We start from the raw sequence: 18040 nt of genomic DNA, 5'->3' as shown, positions 1-18040 counted from the left end.
ATGTCTCCCTGGAGGCTCTCAGAGCATTGAGAGGTATAGCTCCGTAGTCGTGATTCTGGCAGTTCCAGGGTCCTGCATTGACCTGTTCAGCTCATTTGGCCACATGCTACTGGGAGGGACCTCCTGGGTCCTCCAAGCCTTGCTTGGAATACATTTGCCCACCCCTCCAAGTTCAGCTTTTTTGGGCTAGAGAGAGTTCAGGTTGCTTGTCGTGCACAGGACTGACTCATTTCAATCCCCAGAACCACATGGGGATATTGAAGTACCACCAGATGTAGTACAACCCCTACGCCCTCAAAGCGAGACGGACCCCCCACTTTTCTCTATTGTAGCCTTTGACTTGCTGGTGGGACATATGTGAATTTAGCTGCTGTGACAGGTCAGCTTGCTTTTGAGAAATCTGATGGAGCACTTGCCTTGCACATGGCCAACCTAGGTTTGATCCCGGCATCCAATACGGTTCCCCCCACCAGCCTACCAGGAATGATTCCTGAATACCACTGGATGTGACCCAAAAACCAAATAAAAGAAATGAGATGGTGACTGCTGAGTTTGTTTCTTTCTCTGCAGGCCTATTACTACTGTGCTATTCTAGAGGATGTGATTCTGCGCTTTGCTTGGACCATCCAGATCTCCATCACCTTCACCAGTACGGTGCCTCATTCTGGAGACATCATCGCTACTGTATTTGCACCTCTGGAGGTTTTCCGGTAAGCAGACCACCGGGAAGCCTGTCAGATTCTTTTTACCAAAGAAGAGAAAAAAAATAGAAAGGGCTAAAAGAACAAAATAAAGCCATCATTACCCATCACGTGATGACATGTAAAGAATTCAAAAGAGCTCATAATGATCTGTTAGGATAGATGTAGTCATTATCACTGAGCACCAACTTGTTTTTTGTTTTGGGGCCACATCCTGCAGTGCTCAGGATTTACTCCTGGCTCTGCATTCAGGGATCAGTCCTGGGGGGCTCTGGGAATTGAACCTGGGTCCATTGTGTACAAGGCAAATGCCTTCACACTGTACAATTGTGTTCAAAAGAATTGGAAAATAATATATTTACAAACCGACCAGGTGCGGAGAGATGATTTGTGCTTCATAAGTGGCCTCACACTTCTTTGAGAGCACACCGCTTAGCTCTTCCTAGCAAACCACCTCCCTCACCTTGCTTATCTCCTGCTGTCTGTCCCCTGGCAGCCCTGCTGATCTCCCAGCAGCTGCTTCAGCGCATTAGCGCCTTGCCCTGGGCCCTACTGTTTGCTCTGCCTTCCCCACTCCCCTCACTTGGAATACGACCCCCGAGTTTCACAGGTACTGTTAGTGTTCTGGGGTTGGGTCCATAACTGTTCTCCCCTTTCCTCTGTTCTACCAGACGATTTGTGTGGAACTTCTTCCGTCTGGAGAATGAGCATCTGAATAATTGTGGGGAGTTCCGTGCCGTGCGGGACATCTCCGTAGCCCCCCTGAATGCAGACGACCAGACACTCCTAGAGCAGATGATGGACCAGGATGATGGGGTGCGCAACCGCCAGAAGAACCGGTCCTGGAAGTACAGCCAGAGCATCTCATTGCGCCGGCCGCACCTGGCCTCTCTGTACGTGCAGGGTTAGCCTCTGTCTCTGGGGGCTCCTTCCTTCCTTCCCTCCCTCCATGATGCTGTTCATGCTCTCGGGCTCTTAGTGTGAAGTAGACAAAAGTACTGGTACATCCAGCCAGTTTGCATCTTCCCCAAACGTCAGCATCTGCAGCTTCTTTCATTAGAGCCGATTTGCAGAATGTCCTAAGAGATCCATTTTAATTAGGATGGCACCGTGCAATGGTCCCTGCTAATTTAGTCTGGAAGGTATGCTGGGGAAGTCTGCAGAGAATCAAGGAAGTAAGTGAGTCTCAGAGGATAGAATAATAGGCAATAGAAAAAGGGAAAAAGGGGGGAAAAGTGGATGGTCCAGGTCAGTGGGAAGAACCACAAGGAGCCTGATCTTGCAGTAGCAAGGAAGTCGGAGAGGTGTGGGTGGTGGAGGGAGGTAAGGAAGGCAAGTCCTCTCCAAGGCACCCGCATTTCAGAGGCGATGCTTGCTAGCTGCCAGCAGAGGGCACTTTAAGCATGTTCAGTTTCCTAGGAGTGGACTACTGGGTTTCAGGTGTTTTGTGGAAAACCCTGGGATGGTAGATTTTATGACCTGCTCAGGACATTGAGACCATTGAGATCATAATAGCTGGAGGGAGGTGGGTTGTGTCCTGAAATCCAGCCTAAGCTGGGAATTCACTTTATAACTCATGCCCCTTGCTCACTGCCCATTTGTTTCCATGTCAGGGAATTGACCACTGGGGCTGTAGAAACTGACCTGGTGCTGACTGCTTCTTCCTCCTCTCTAGACCTCAGCTCACATCATGATCCTGAGGTCGGTGTCTTCAGAGGCACCAGTTTCACTGTCTTTGTCCTGGGAGACAGCATCTGTCTGGCTGAACCGTCTCAGCTGGCCAAGTGCTTTCCCTTTCACCCTCGTATTCTTCCTCTGCTTTTCCACCTGGTGGTCACATGACCTAAGACAGGGGCCAGAGTCCATGAATTGGGCTATGCTCCCTCTCTTCTCGAGGTGAGTCCTGGCTCTCAGGGAAGCTTGGGCAACCCTTCTCTCTCTCTCTCTCACACACACACACACACACACACACTTGACCTGCTGCTGCTATTACCTTCCTCTGCTTGCCTTGGAGGAAAAGTGGACCCAGGAATATGTAAACTTGGCTCTGAAGCTCCAGGAGGCCTCCCATCTGGTCCAGGGGAGATATAGACACACACATATGTCAGGATTGTGGGCTGTATTGTGAAGTAAGGTACTATGATTGATCAATTTTGATCATTTTATATGACATATGTTGCAATTCAGCCCTTGATGGGCTGGAAGGTGATGGGATGGAGGATGAGGTCTTTCTCCTCCAGCTCAGACCACTCGTCTGCCACCCTGTTCAGCTGGTGGGTCTGAGGGTTCAGGATAGTGGTGGGTAGAAAACTCACAAGTAGTTAGGCTTCAGGAGATATCCGCTTTATTCAGTGGATAAGGCTGAAGAATCCCCAGCCTTCCTCAGACCCTTGCTTTTATAGACAAGAATCAGGTACCACCCTAGGGTGGGAGCCAAATACCAAGTAAGGAATAATCCAGAATACTATCACCAGGTCACACCCCAGGGTGGGTACAATAATTGATTAGGGTAGGATCCTAAGATAATCTTATGGAAATGTTTTCATATATAACAGACACAGTTTCTAAGCATGATGAGACAGTTGCAGAGCCACCCACTGTACTTTCGTGGTCTTATGTCAGGCTTCAGTAACAAGCATCTTTCTCCCCTTTGTCTCCCCAGATCCAAGGTTCGTGACACTAAGGTCCTGATAGAAGATACAGACGATGAAGCCAACACTTGACCTTCAGGCGCCCTCCTGAAAACACCCTCGGTCTTTCCTCCTCAGTGATCCTCCCTGACCAACGCGACCTCTGAACCTGCCAGCTGGAGGCAGGAACAGACTGACCTGTCCTGCCTCTCCCGAGCTCTTCCGGACTGGATCCTACCACGGACTCCAAACAGCCTCACGTTTCTTTCCTTTCCTGCTGGTTTCGTTTCCTCTTCCGTGAACCGAAACAGCACTTCCTTCGTTTGCCAACCAGAGGACTTTTTAAGGAGCAGAAAACGTCTCTCTGCGGGGTTGTTTACAATCACAAGGACACGGACACACACACACACCACAGACATACACAAACCACACACATACACACTAAGCAGGGGCCTCTGAAGGGTCAGTCCCATGCTCTCTCAATTTCTACTCAGCCTGGTTTTGACTGGTTGAAACCGAACATAGGATAAAAAAATTGGGTGTTTGGGGATGGTTATCAGTTTCTGTGGAGATTTTTTTTTTTTTTTCCTTCAAACCCAGCGCAGAAGCACTGGCCGCACTTGCAGGGAAAGTGCGCCTCAGAGCACACCACCTTTGCTCATGAAGCTACTTTTTGATTTGATATCACTTTTCATATTTGGGGGGAAGTGAGGGGTGGGTTGTTGGGCTGGGTGGGGACTGGGGGGGGAACATGATGTCTTTGTTACATAGAGTTTTCTCCTTATTTATGAAAATTACCCCTAAAAGAATATTCTGCCTCCAGAGCCACGGTGGAGCCCAGGAGAAAGGCAAGGTAGTGGTATTTCTAAGGGCCAGGTCCACCCACCCTTCACTGCGCTGGGCCTAGCCCACACCACATCCACTCTCTTCTCTTCCTTTTTTATTTGAAGCCAAAGTTGCATTTCTGATTGCAGCTGCTCCTGCTTTGAAGCCACGGCATGTCTCTCATGGCCTGCACCATTGGTGGGTGCCCCAGTGGGCCTGTTGTCCTGGAGCCTTGCCAAGACCCTAGTGTGAACATCCACGGACCAGCTGACCCACACACAGGTGTCCTGCACCTATTGGCAGCCAGAAGCCCAAGTTCTGGCAAAGACGCTGCCCCTCACTGGCTGGTTTTTCTTCTTGTTTCGGTTCTTTTATCTAGAACATGGTCAACTCCCAAGTCTTGCTTGGGCAAACTAGACTTTGGAGTGCATGAAGCATAAGCTGCTTCCTATTTTTGTATCCTCTGGCTTACACAGCCCTCCACCGCACCTTCTCCCAGCAGTGTTCCAGAACCAATGTGGGATTCCAGGTGCTCCCTTGATAGGAAACCTGCTATAAAAAATGGGGGTCGGAATAAGTCTAGCCTAACGACCTGGCCCACACCCAGTTCTCTCCCGTGGTCTCATTTACTTCCCATGTTCCCGACTCGGACAAATAAACCCCAGACTCATAAGGGATTTTTTTCTTTCTTGAGTGTGGTTAGCATTGCATTTTAATCTTAATTAGAAGGGAAAAGTAAAGCGTGTTTTAATCCACCCATTCCCCAAAAATGAAGATTCCAAAGTGAACAGCTGCAGATTTATGCAAGTAAATTTTTTTCTGTCATTTTCAGCTTAATTTTGGACAAAAAATGTGGAAGGACTGCTATTATCACTTATTTGTCTTAAAAACACAGTTGGGGGCTGGAGAGGTAGTATAGCGGGGAAGGCACTTGCCTTGGGTTTGGCTGACCCCGGCATCCTATAGAGTCCCCCAACCACTTCCAGGAGTGATTCCTGAATACAGAGCCAGGAGTAAGCCCTGAGCATCACCAGGTATGGGACCCCCCCCCCCACCCAAATAAAACACGGTTGATCCCCTCAACATTCCCTTTTAGCCCTTAGCTTTTTCCATGTGCCACGGGCTTTGCTCCTTCCCTGCCGCAATTCCAGCAGATGATTTTAAAGTTACTGTTACTACCAAATTTTAATTATCTGACAAATATATTTTTTTCTAAAGCCATTTCTTTCATTTTTATTCTGATGGGCTTCCAAAATATGTTCCCTTTTCTGAATTGAGGTTTTTAGTTTTAATCATATAACTTTGTAACTTGTATTACCTTTTTTTTTTTTTTTCCTCTTTCTTTCTCTCCCACACCCTTCCCCAGGCTGTTGGCCCAAATCTTAAGAGGAAAAGTTGGGGAGTTTGTTTTGTTTTGCTTTGTTTTTCAGTTTAAATAAACTGAATAATTTCTAATAATCAGCGGTAACAATTTAGTGACCCTTTAATAGATTAAAAGCCACATTATTTATACTGGGTTTTCTTTTTTCCTATACTTTTTGTACTTTAAAACTTGGGGGCAGGTGGGGAGGATATCATTGATTTGTTGAGAAATAATAGTCATTACTACTTCTGAGTTACACAGGTACAGCGGACTGGTCATTTCACTTACAAATAAAATTGGTAGCTCTAATGTGTACCCCAAGCAATTTGGTCAGCTTTATTCTGGATTGGCAAACCTGTTAAGTGACCCTCACAAATCTTGAGTTGATTCCTGGGATTTGAAGTCCCAGTTTTGACTGTCTTGGTTCAGCTGTTCTGATTCTAGACCCTAATCTGTGTTATTTTTTATAGATGGTACAGTGTAAGAATCTCTTTCTCTTCTGACATGTTAATCCCATTAACAGCTGCTGGAGACTTAAGACTTTGTATGAATTTCATTTTACATGCAGAGCCTCAACTGTGCATTTAAACAGTTGATGCTGATGTTCCTCCTACAACTGAGGAGAAAGGGGCTTTTCCTGACTGAAAGGAAATGGAGGGAAACAGAGTAAGCATTTCAGTTTTTCTTCCAAAGAGCTAGTGTGCGTTTTTTCTCTTCTAGATTTTCTATGCCCCAGGAGCTGTGAATGCGCAGTTTCCTGCCTAGAATTTAATGACAATTCCTGAAACTCTCATTAGGACCCTTAGGAAATGAATGTCACAGCCTGAACAGCAGGTAAACCTTCTTCTTGTTGTAGATTCGGAAATTCTAGCTTCATTTATGAGGATTACTCAGCCAAGCTGTTAGCTGAAATACTCCCTGTGGATTAGAAAACAAGTACAAATAAAAAAGGAAATTGGTCCCTTTTTTTATCTTATGGTAGATCATATGGGAAACTGATAAGATTTAGCTTGATTTCCCACAAGTCTTGACTTTTCAAGATTTATGGGAAACTGCCAAGATTTTGTCTTTTGATTTCTGGATAAACAATGATTTATCTAGAACTCAGAAGACAAAAATGATTTATTTTTTACACACAAATAGGAAACTTCGTTTATAATCGCCTCTGCCATTGCAATGCAATCATTAATTATTTCAGGTCAGAGAGACTCAAAAAATGATCTGATTGAGATCACCATTAATTAGATTTCAGTGATCATGATAACTTGGGGAAAAAGTTGAAAACCCTTCAGAGACATTCAACTTCTCCAGCATCTGTCATCGTATAGGTCAGATTCCTTAAACCAGCTGGCAGCTCACTTCATTCTCAAGCAGTGATGGGGGAAGTACCAGCCACCAAGATTCCGACTGTGCACCTATAAAGAAGGGACGTGCCTCCCCCCCAATTGTGACTTCCTCGTGTTTTTGGAAGGAAATTACTTGTATTTAAATAGTAGCCCATGAGCCAAGGCTTGCTCTAGCACCTTGATCCATTATCAACTCTTACTGGCATCCATCTAATAGACATTTTGTTGAAGAGAAAAAAATTCATGGTGGGAAAAACAGGAAAGATACTGGGCCTTAGGAGAAAACAGACCAGAGCCTCAGGAACATGGGGATGCCCTTGTCTCCTCACTTTTCTCATTTCTTCTGAGCATATTTTTCTGAAAATAATTCTTGGGCTTTTGTGTGATTTTCTAAGCTCTGACTAGAATAATTTCTTAGTTTAGAAATAATAGAAAACTATAACCCTATTAGTGGCTTCCATGTAATTTTTTAAACTTAACCCAAGAAAGCCTTTAGTCTAGAAATAATAGAAAAAAATAACCCAATTATGGCATTTTTATCCCCCCAAAAAAAGCAGCTTTTCTGGAATGATTATACTTTATTTGGCAAATATCAGATTATTAGTTTCCTTCATGTTTTACCCCAAATTTGCCTATTAAAAGAAAACTTGTTATATGCACTATTTTTTATTTTGGTTTTTTTTTTTTTTTTTTTTTTTTTTTTTTTTTTTTGTTTTTGGGCCACACCTGGCGGTGCTCAGGGGTTACTCCTGGCTGTCTGCTCAGAAATAGTTCCTGGCAGGCACGGGGGACCATATGGGACACCGAGATTCGAACCAACCAGCTTTGGTCCTGGATCGGCTGCTTGCAAGGCAAATGCCGCTATGCTATCTCTCTGGGCCCGTTATATGCACTATTTAAAGTCTTTAAATTATGATCAGTTTTTTTTTGTTTGTTTGTTTTTGGTTTTGGTTTTGGTTTTTGGGCCACACCCGGCGGTGCTAAGGGGTTACTCCTTGCTGTCTGCTCAGAAATAGCTTCTGGCAGGCACGGGGGACCATATGGGACACCGGGATTTAAACCAGCCACCTTTGGTCCTGGATTGGCTGCTTGCAAGGCAAACACCGCTGTGCTATCTCTCCTGGCCCCTTGTGTGTGTGTGTGTATGTATGTATCTATATATATATGTATGTGTGTATATATATATATACATATATATATATGGTATGATCAGAGTTTTAAAAATATGGTTCAGTCTGTGGTTTTCTTAAAATCTCATCCTAATTTTTTCAACCCGAATTTTTAAAGTTTTGTTACACGAGAGATTTGTTACTAGGTGAAGACAGTAAAATTTCTGGGAGAACTTTAAGGAAAGTAAGTTAAAAGAGGGATCAGAGCAATAGCACAGCAATAGGGCATTTGCCTTGCATGCGGCCAACCCGGGACAGACCCAGGTTCAATCCCCAGCATCCCATATGGTCCCCCAAGCCTTCCAGAAGCAACCCCTGAGTGCTGCTGGATGTGGCCCAAAAACCAAAAAAAGTCAGTTAAAAGAGAAATCCATGGGCCATCGAGGTGGCGCTAGAGGTAAGGTGTCTGCCTTGCAAGCGCTAGCCAAGGAAGGACCACGGTTCGATCCCCCGGCGTCCCATATGGTCCCCCAAGCCAGGGGCAATTTCTGAGTGCTTAGCCAGGAGTAACCCCTGAGCATCAAACAGGTGTGGCCCGAAAAACCAAAAAAAAAAGAGAAATCCAGTTATCAGTTTTGGTCTTTGTTTCTTTTTATGCAGGTCCTAAATTTCATGTCCCTATGGGGAATGACGAGGTGAAGCAAGAAAAGTGAAAGACAGGTTTTGTAAATGGCTTAAATAGACATCCCTTTCTGTACTTGAGGTAGCAAGCTTCAATGTAAATCCTAAAGGTTCCTAACTTTCTGCCTTGGGTTCCATCCAACTCAAACACATGTCCAAGCACAGCGTTGAGTGGGAGAGCTCATTTTAGCAGAGCTTCAGACACTTGGGCTGCACAGTGCGAGAAACCCTAGTGATTTACCCAGCAGTGAGCCACGCTGTGCACAGCAAATGGGAAATCCAACCGGAAAGCATCCTTAGGATGGGCAGAGCTTAGTGATGGCAGATGAGGGGACGGGTATCCTTGCTGAGGGCCCAGGTTGACTTGCAAAATCCCTTATGGAGACTAGGTGCATTCTGGACTGTCTGGGGCCAAGATGAAAGTTTCCTCTGATGCGAAAGGCTTGTTCTCATTTCCAGCTGAAGTCCTTGAGCTGCTTCTTGAATCAGCTGCCTTCCTTTCTTTCTGTTTTCCTCTTGTTCAATGGTGCCATCAGCCTAAGGAGGACAATCAAATAACTTGTTACTTGCCTTTGATTCAGTACTTCTGGTCTCACGTATTTGTTACTTGACTAAGCTCCCACATTACTTTAGTTCTTCCTCACTCCTTCCCTCGCCATGTTGCAGAGGGAAGGTGGGACTTTGGGAGAAGCAAGGTTTGCACTACACAACTCATCTCAGCCTCAAGTCCCTGCCCACATTCCTTTCCTGATGGTCCAATAGAACACCAGCATGGGGGGAACTGGAAGAAAAGTGTCTGGGGAATCCCCAGAGTCTGCATAACCTTGGAACCTGTACAGTTAAGTGGTGAGTCACTCACTCTACAAGTAGAGAACTGAAGCTTTTTATCACTTTATAAAGACTGGTTTTATTTTGGTTTTGGTTTTTTGGAGGTTTTTGTTTTGTTTTTGCTATTTTCCAATCCACACAGAAGCTTCTAGCAGTGAAGAGTATTGGGGAGGGGAATAGAATTTGGGGAGGGGGGTAATGTCTTTTCACAGCCTCTATGCCTGTCTCCACCCCCTGCCACCTTGTGTTTGTCAGGTGACACTATTAGGAACCCTTGACCTATGGTTGACCAGAATAATTGAAATGTGGCTGGTCTCTGGGTCCCGCCTCTGTGCCCCCTTGCCCCTGCTTCTTCCCCCCTCCACACCAGTAAGTGGAAAAGGTGATGTCAGAGTTACTGCCTGCTTCGATTCGTGTTGTACCTGTGATCATGATATGGCCTGTATCTTTCCTTCTTAAGTGGCTAGAATCCTTAGGACATGTGGAGCCCCCTTCCTGCTAAGTAGGTTAAACACACAATGTGGTACTGTTTTTATAGTTTCTAGATGGTTGTATAAAGCGACAAGCTCATGTGGTCCTGTGTTTTTAAAAGAAAATAAGTGATTGGTTACCAGATTGTCCTTTTTCAAGATTACAAACTTTTCCAACAGTTTGCTGACTCCTTTGTCTGTGCTGTCATGCGTGTCTTTCTCTCTGGTTTCTTGTTTTCCAAAACAATTTCTTCGTAGAGAGGAGGAAACATTTTAAGCTGGTGCACTAAATTAGGTCTCCAGGAAGGAGCCAGGGAGATGGTCCAGGGTGAAGTCTCATGCCCTCTCCGGGTTCGATCCCTAGCACCACCCAATCCCCTAAGCATGGCTGGGTGAAGCCTTGGAGGTCCTGAACCCCAATTACATGAGTAACCAGCTGGGGCTCCCAGGACTCAGCAATGCTTGGGAGGCCCCATCCTCCAGAAAACAAAAACAAAAACAAAAACAGGTCCTCTAGGGATGGGTGATAGCACTTGCATGTGTGAGGGCCCAAGCTCAGGTCCAGGCCTCTCATGGCGGCTTCCCGAGCACCTCTCAGCATGACCTGGTGGAGCCCCGCAGTCAGACTTCAGGTTCCTGGCCCTGGCCAAGCAAGGTACTTCCAAGCATTTGTGGAACCCCAATACTTGCCTCAGATTGACCCTCTGGGTACTAGTGAGGAGTGAGTGAGTGAGTGGGTCTAGGGCTGTAGGAGTCTGATCCCAGAGCCCTGGAACTCTTCCCTTCTCAGCTCTGGATGCAGTGAGCCAGCTCAGCTGCGCATCAGGAAGCCTGGCTGCTGGTGCCTTGTCCCCACAGCTGGCTGCCAACTTGGTCTTTCCTTTCTGGCCAGATAAGTTCCCTCATTCCCTTTCTGGGAAGTAGAAATCAGCTCACCCTAGACGCACAGACCATGAAGCACAAAGAACCACTTGACTGCTAAAATTTACAGAACCTTTTTATGTCTTCTCAGTACCATAGCTCAAAGTTCACTGGATCCTGAGTAGATTAAGGCCCACATCCAATATGGTTTCCAGGCTGCTGTGGAAAGGTAGATAAGTAGGAGTCACCACTCAGCACCTCAGGGCTTAGTACTCAGTACCTCAGCACACAGCAACCTGGGATTCAGTACTCTCAGTGCTCAACACTCCAGTATCCCAGGGCTCAATTACAATGCTCTGTATTCCATTGCATAGCACCCCAGGGCTCAGTACCTTATCACACCATACTTCAGCATGCAGTACCCCGAACTCAGTCACAATACTCTGATTTCAATGCATAGCACCCCAGGGCTCAGTATCTATCTCCTTATGCAGTGCTCAGTACTTAAGCATGCAGCACCCTGGTGCTCAGTCCTGCCCCCTCACTGTCCTCAGTGACAGCCCTGGCCAGTGTGCTTGTAGCAATTGCCCTTCTCTGCCCACACCTCTTGGGGATGAGGCCATCTGTGTAGAGGAAGATGGACACGGATACTGTGCAATTAAAATTTTTTAATTTGTTATTGAACTCTTGCATGAGCTAGAAATTACTCATATTAATTTTATTTGAAGCTGGTTTCATTAGCGTAATCATCTTTCTGGGGTCAAGTTGTCTCAGCCACCCCAGATTCGATCCCTGGTACCCCAGATGGTCTCTGAAGCACAGCCAGGAATGCTCCCTGAGTACAGCCAGAAGTCAGCCTGCCTGAGCACTGCCAAGGGTAGCCACCCACATATCCTGCCCCGCCCCCCCTAAAAAGGACAAGCAATGAAGTTGTTGCAAGTCAGCCCCTGAAGAGGTTGACTGATGGAGGGATGGAGAATGAGGTCTTACCCCTCCAGCTCGGAGCATGCGTCTGCCACCCTGTTCAGCCGGCAGTTCTGAGGTGAAGCGGCAGGTAAATGGCTCGCGGACAGTCAGGCTTGTGGAAATATTAGCTTTACTCGGTGGATAAGACTGAAGTCCAAAGCCTCAGCATCAGTTCCAGCCGAAAAGCCCCTCGCCTTCCACAGACCCTTGTTTTTATCCCCCAGAATCAGGTACCACCCAGTGGTAGGATCAGATACCACCCAATGGTGTGAGCAGAATCAGGTACCATCCTAGGGTGGGGGCAGAATGCCAGGTCACACCCTAGGGTAGGGCACGATCACCGATCAGGGTAGGGTCAGTAACAAAATAATCCCATAAAATGTTTACATACACAACAGAAGTTCCTTCTGAACTACTTCCCTGGAGTTCCTAGCACAGAGCCTTGCCATCCCTTGCTGGAACTTCCCATTCTTTATCACGTTAGACTCTTCTTCACGCTCTTAGTGGGTTTTTTTATTGAGTATTTTGAAAGTAAAGCATTAGATCTATTGAGATCCCTTCAGAACTCCATGTTGCCAAGAACTATCTAATTATATAGGGAATTTTTTGTTTTTTTGATCACACCTGGCAGTGCTCAGGGATTACTCCTGGCTCTACTCTCAGAAATCGCTCCCAGCAGGCTCTGGGGACCATATGGGATGCTGGGATTCGAACCACCGTCCTGCATGCAAGGCAGATGCCCTACCTCCATGCTATCTTTCTGGCCCCTATATAGGTTTTTTTTTTTATTTTTTAGGAATATAAGGAATATTAGGAATATCTCAGCAATAGTGTGTCCTTTTATTTTTCGGGAAGGGTCACAACTGACAGTGCTCAGGGGTTACTCCTGGCTCTGCTCAGAAATTGCTCCTGGCAGGTTTGGGGGACCATATGGGATGCCAGGGATCGAACTACTGAGAACCGAACCACCAGGAATCAAATCACTGTTCGACCTGGGTCAGCCACATGCAAGGCCTTACCACTGTGCTATCTCTCCGGCCCCCAGTGTGTCCTTTTAAGAATAATAGTAAGGGGCCGGAGAGATAGCACAGTGGTAGGGCATTTGCCTTGCATGCAGCTGATCCAGAACATACGATGGTTCGAATCCCAGCATCCCAAATAGTCCCCCCCCCCCCCCCGTAGCCTGCCAGGAGCGACTTCTGAGAGCAGAGCCAGGAGTAGTCCCTGAGCACTGCTTGGTGTGACCCCTTCCCAAAAAAAAAATTGGGAGCAGCTTCCCTCAGGAAACATGTTTTAAGGTAACAAGTTAGACTCAGACTGTGATGGGACTTGACAGCATCCCTGGGTCACACAGTGGGGATCTCATCCTGCCTGGGGGAGCAGCAGGCCCCAGACACTGAGTGAGGGACCCCTTACCAGGGTCAGGGAACCAGGCTTTATTTCAGGGCACTTAATTGTCAGAAAGCCTGATGATACAAGGAATTAGAGATCAAAGAAATGGAAGCTGGGTATTAAGGCCCAGCAGTGCTCAGTGGCAGGATGAGATCCCCACTGTGTGACCCAGGGATGCTGTCGAGTCCCATCACAGTCCTTGGTTTGGCCAGAGTCTACACTGGAGGGTTCTACTGCTCTGCAATGGCACGGGCCATGAGCCACACCTAGGGACCTGACTTCTCTGCAGGAGATCCTCCTGCAGGGGGCCTATGTTCTGCACTGAAACCAGCTTTACTGTGTCTCATCTGGCTATTGAGGCCCAGTCCTGGCCCCTTATGTCCCATTTGGGGTGAACTTCCTGTGACCCCACCTATGGCAGCTGTGGGATCTAGGCCACAGTTAGGGGCCCCTGAGCCTTAGTTTACCCATCTAGGATATGGGCACAAGAATGCAACCTGGTCCCAAAGTCCAACTGGCCTTTCCCCCTGCAGAGCCATAGTGATACCAGAGTCAGAGCCAGGGAGGGGCCACAGGGGAGGTTTATCTAGACACTGAGATCTGCGCTCTCCTTTCACCATGACAGCTCTAAGGGGCCACACGAAGCAATGCTCAGGACTGACTTTAGGGTTACTGCTTGGGGATCACTCCTGACAAGGCTTGCCGGGTGCAAGCCAGGTGCCTTCCCTGCTGCTCTCTCTGTCCAGCCTCTTTCTCTGGACCATCTTTCCAGCTGTCAGCATGAGTCTCCTTATAGCGATCTTCTCTGTGGGATTTGGTTTGGGGCTGCAAGTGGGTGGTGCTCAGAAGTACTCCTGGTTCTGTGCTCAGTTCTGTGCTCAGGGCTCACTCTTGCCAGTACCTCAGGGAACATGCATGATGCCGGGAATCAGGTCAGGCTCAGTGGAAGCCTTAAGTGAGGGCCTTACCCTTTGGACAATCTTTCCGGCCCTGTTCTTCCTTTAAAATAAATCCAGAGCTTTCCCAAAGCCACAACCATAGTGCTCGGGGGCCAGTGGGCAATACTCAGCCAACTTGGCCAGATCAAATGGTTCAATCAAACTCAGAACTAGCAGGGCAAAGACCTGTGTGCCACACCCAGTAGGAATGGAGGCAGTGTTGAGGGTAGAACTCAGTAAAACTTGCTCCTTTTTGAAGTGACTTAAATAAGCCCCTTCTGTCTCCACATCAGCATCCGTGACCCCTGGAGAACCAGGCCTTTCAGGGCAGACTGAGCCCCGTTTTTGGTTGAGGTATGCGCGGACAGAAACACACTGAATCCAAAGGGCCATGGACAGGGACCTCTGGATATCTCCCACTGAGTAGCAGTCACATTTCAATGCTCCACGTGGGAGTGGCCATGAATTCCTCCCTCCTCTTGCTGTCTGTTCCCACATATTCTCCAAGGCCAGCTTCTCCAAGGGCCTACAGATCCCAGCATGAGTCATTCATCACTCCCCTCCCCAGGGCCACCTCCATCCTCACCCCATCTTTGTCCTCTCTCAGACAGAAATTCCTTAGAGGATGATCCTGTGGCATTAGGAGCCCCAGAGGAAAGGGGATAACATCTGAGGTGGGAATGCTGGGATCTTTCTCTGGTGTGCATGTTGGCATTTGGGGGGCTTGAGAGCTTTGTAAAACCCATCCCCACCCCAGTGCAAAAAAAAAAAAAAAAAAACACCTTCATGAGTGAACCCAAGGTGACCGAAGCAGGAGCCAGCCGGCTGGAAATGAGAAGCCTTAGCTGGAAATTTCAGAAACTGGCCTCACAGATGATTAACTTCTGGGGGAAGAGGGAAACTGGAAAGAGAAATTTCTGCTCCTGTAAACTCCCCCCCCCCACACACACACACACAATGTGGAAGCAAGGCTGGGAGGTGCTGGGCATGATAAGGTCAGTGTGGCCTCGGAAAAGTCAAACGAGCCCTCTATCTCCCTCGGTTTCCTGACCCCTCGAATGGGGGTCACTGTACCCGCTGGTAGAGGTTCTGCCAAGGTGCCAGCGGAACTGGCTGATGGCACAAGTGGGTGCAGTGACCGTAAGAAGCCCCTGAGGTCAGTAAGGATTTGGGAGGACCCGAAGCAGGCAGACACGTGGCCACATGCCTGACATCAGGAGGGACTGGGGCCCCACAGGGACCCTGGGCAGATCTCCCCCCTTGTGCCCCACACCTCTGAAGGTGCCCAGACATGTTGGGCACAGCTCACTCCCAGGGGCACATGGCTGAACAGGCTGGCTGGAAACGGGGAGAGCAAGGGGTGCAGAGACCTGTAGCATCAGGGTGGTGATTTGCTTCTGTACCTGGATTTGCTCTAAGCACTTTCTCTCTGAATTTCACCCCGGGGTGCTGCCCTGGGTGGCGTAGGGGGGGCTGCACTTTGTTCACTTAAAGAAGGTTGATTTCCAGGAGGCACAAAGTGATCTTTTCCCAGGAAAGGGATCGGTGGACCACAGAAGTCGGGGAATCCTGGAGAACCTTCCTGTTCCCTGGGCAGCCCCAAACACTGTTCTCAGAACGGGGTCCTCCCCAACTCTCCAAGCCAACCGGCTCTGGAACCTTCTTCCCCCTCTCACAAGCCTGTCAAAAAGAGGGAAAGAATCCGGCTGCCTGTCCCCCAACCTCATGGACCTTTGTGGCGAGTTCTAGAATCCCCTGAGTCCTAACTCCAGTGAAGTCCAGGCTAGTGGACAGTTAGGCCTGCGCCCCGGCTGGGAAGCGGGGGTTGTGGGAGCGAGGGGGCATCTTGATTTGCGCGTGGGCGGTGCGCCTGGCTCCCTCCTCCTGGTCTGGGGGTGAGTTTCCCCGCAATAGGCACGCCCCTTGGCTGGACCCAACGGCCTTAAAATGCAAAAATGTAAGCGGGTTGCTGACCTCGGCCTTGGGGAGCTGGGGACAGGGCAGGGTGGAGTGGGAGGCGTAGCTCAGGCCAACTCTGGCCAGGCCGGCTGGGGTGTGGAGTGGTTAGGGAGAAGGAACCATGTGTTGAACTCAAGGCTCTGCAGCTGCTCAGGCTGCGCCCCAGCAGGGCTTTGCACCGAGGCTGGATGCTGGATGCGCACGGTGCAGAGGCGGAGGGGCAGGCCCGGCTCCAGCCCCGGCTCCAGCCCAGCGCCTGCCCCGCTCCAGCCCCTTCCGCTCCCGCCCTTTCTCCCGGCCTTGGAAGCCGAGCAGAGCCGCGCGGGAGCAGCTGGAGTGCAGCCCAAGGCCGAGCCCCATCCGGGCTGCATCTCTCTCTCTACGCGGGGCGCCCCGCTGGCCAGCAGCGCCCCGAGTGGCCCCGGGGACTGAGGGCCCTGGGGTCCGGCTCGCCCGCGGTAAGTGTGGGGACGGAGGGGCGCGCGGATCGGGGCTGGGCTGGGACGCCCCAGGGCCAGGTCACACAAGATTTCTGGGTCACAGCAAGTTCCTGCTCAGCTACAGACCCCCCTCACCCAAAAGCTGGCCCCATTCTCATGCCCTGACCAAAGCCGTTACTGCACACAAATTCTCCGAGCCCAACCGTCCCGCTCCTGCGACATCTTAAGAGGGGCCTCCGGGACCAGAATGGGGGGCTGCAGAAAGAAGTGGGGTTCGCTCAGGGTTAATTAGGAAACAAACGGTTTTGTTGACTTCAAGGCAAAGGCATTCAGCAGGCCTGTGTGCTTGGGAAAACAGGATGCCTGCCTGGACGTGGCTGTGCCTGGAGAAAGCCTGGGGGTACCTGCGTGCCCCCCTCAAGTACTACTGCCAGCAACCCCCCCAGCATGCCTCTCTGAGCAGCATCTGGGGGTAGCCCCCCAAAAACACTCAGGAAAGAAGTGAGTTTCGAGGATCCTGGCCGGTTTGGGTCTGGATTGTACCCTGAACCCCCGAACGCCTTCCAGGTTTCTGTACCTCCTGCTTCTGGCTGGCTGGCGATGCATGAGGAGCTTGTATATGAGAGTGCAGGGCGTGGTTGGGTACAGCACTCAGGGAGGGTGCACTGGGCTTACACTCTTGCCCTGAAGATACTGGGTTGCCCTGCCCCAGAACTCAGCTTGGGCTTGTTCATGGCCTCTCCAGATTTGCACTAGGCTCCAGAATCAGATCAGAGGTTGTAGAAAACCCTGGTCTTAGTCTGTAGGTGTTTGGGGAATGGTTTTCCTTTGGTGGCCTGGTATGCCTGATGGCCATAGGACATCAAGGATCAGTCCCTGGGCTCCCACGAGCCAATGCCTACCTGCCCATTCCATCCCATCTTCTGTGGGTTGACAACAGATGAATACGGGCAGTTAGAGGCCAGGTGCAGGTGGAGGGAGCCCAATTCTGTTTCCATCCATCCATCCACACTGAGCAACCACGGGCTCTGGGTCATGCTAGGTTCTCTCCCAACACCTGGGCCCCACAGCCAAGGGCTCAGGTGAGCCCCATCACTGCAAGCCCTGAGCAGCTTCACATCCGTGGGCCTCATACCAAAATGCCACGTGGCCGAGATATGGGGGAAAGGGACCCCAAAAAGGGAGGACACAAGGAAAAACTGGGATCATAGGAAAACCTTGGGTTTTTTTTGTTGTTTTAGAGCCACACCCAGCTTTGCTCAGAGGTTACTCCTGGCTCTATCCTTAGGAATCACTCCTGGCAGTGCTCAGTACCATATGGGATGCTGAAGGTCCAGCCACATGCAAAGCAAATGTACTCCCCACTGTGCTATCACTCAGGCCCCAGCAGGGGAACCTTGGCTGTGCTTTCAGGGCAAGTCTGGTATGGAGGGAACCAATGATGGCCAGATGGGGCTGGACCTAGGCCCTGGGAGCATCAGGGGCTTGGCACGGGGGTGTGCAGGCTAGGGAGGGACTAAGGAATGTCTGT

General features: G+C 49.2%; 1 protein-coding gene across 1 annotated transcript in view; it reads left to right on the top strand.

Annotated features, from left to right (window-relative positions):
* Positions 1-4829, top strand: part of XPR1 (xenotropic and polytropic retrovirus receptor 1) — a 169049-nt gene extending 164220 nt beyond the window's left edge. The window contains exons 13-15 of the mRNA XM_049776466.1: positions 571-710; positions 1373-1594; positions 3364-4829. Of these exons, the coding sequence (XP_049632423.1) occupies positions 571-710; positions 1373-1594; positions 3364-3424 (423 nt within the window). The 3' untranslated portion in view covers positions 3425-4829. The remainder of the gene's footprint in view (positions 1-570; positions 711-1372; positions 1595-3363) is intronic.
* Positions 4830-18040: the final 13211 nt, after the last annotated feature.

Source organism: Suncus etruscus, chromosome 7 (genome assembly GCF_024139225.1).
Source record: "Suncus etruscus isolate mSunEtr1 chromosome 7, mSunEtr1.pri.cur, whole genome shotgun sequence".
Taxonomy (NCBI): Eukaryota; Metazoa; Chordata; class Mammalia; order Eulipotyphla; family Soricidae; genus Suncus; species Suncus etruscus.
The sequence above is the reverse complement of the archived record's forward strand: the minus strand, read 5'-3'. Positions and strand labels throughout refer to the sequence as shown.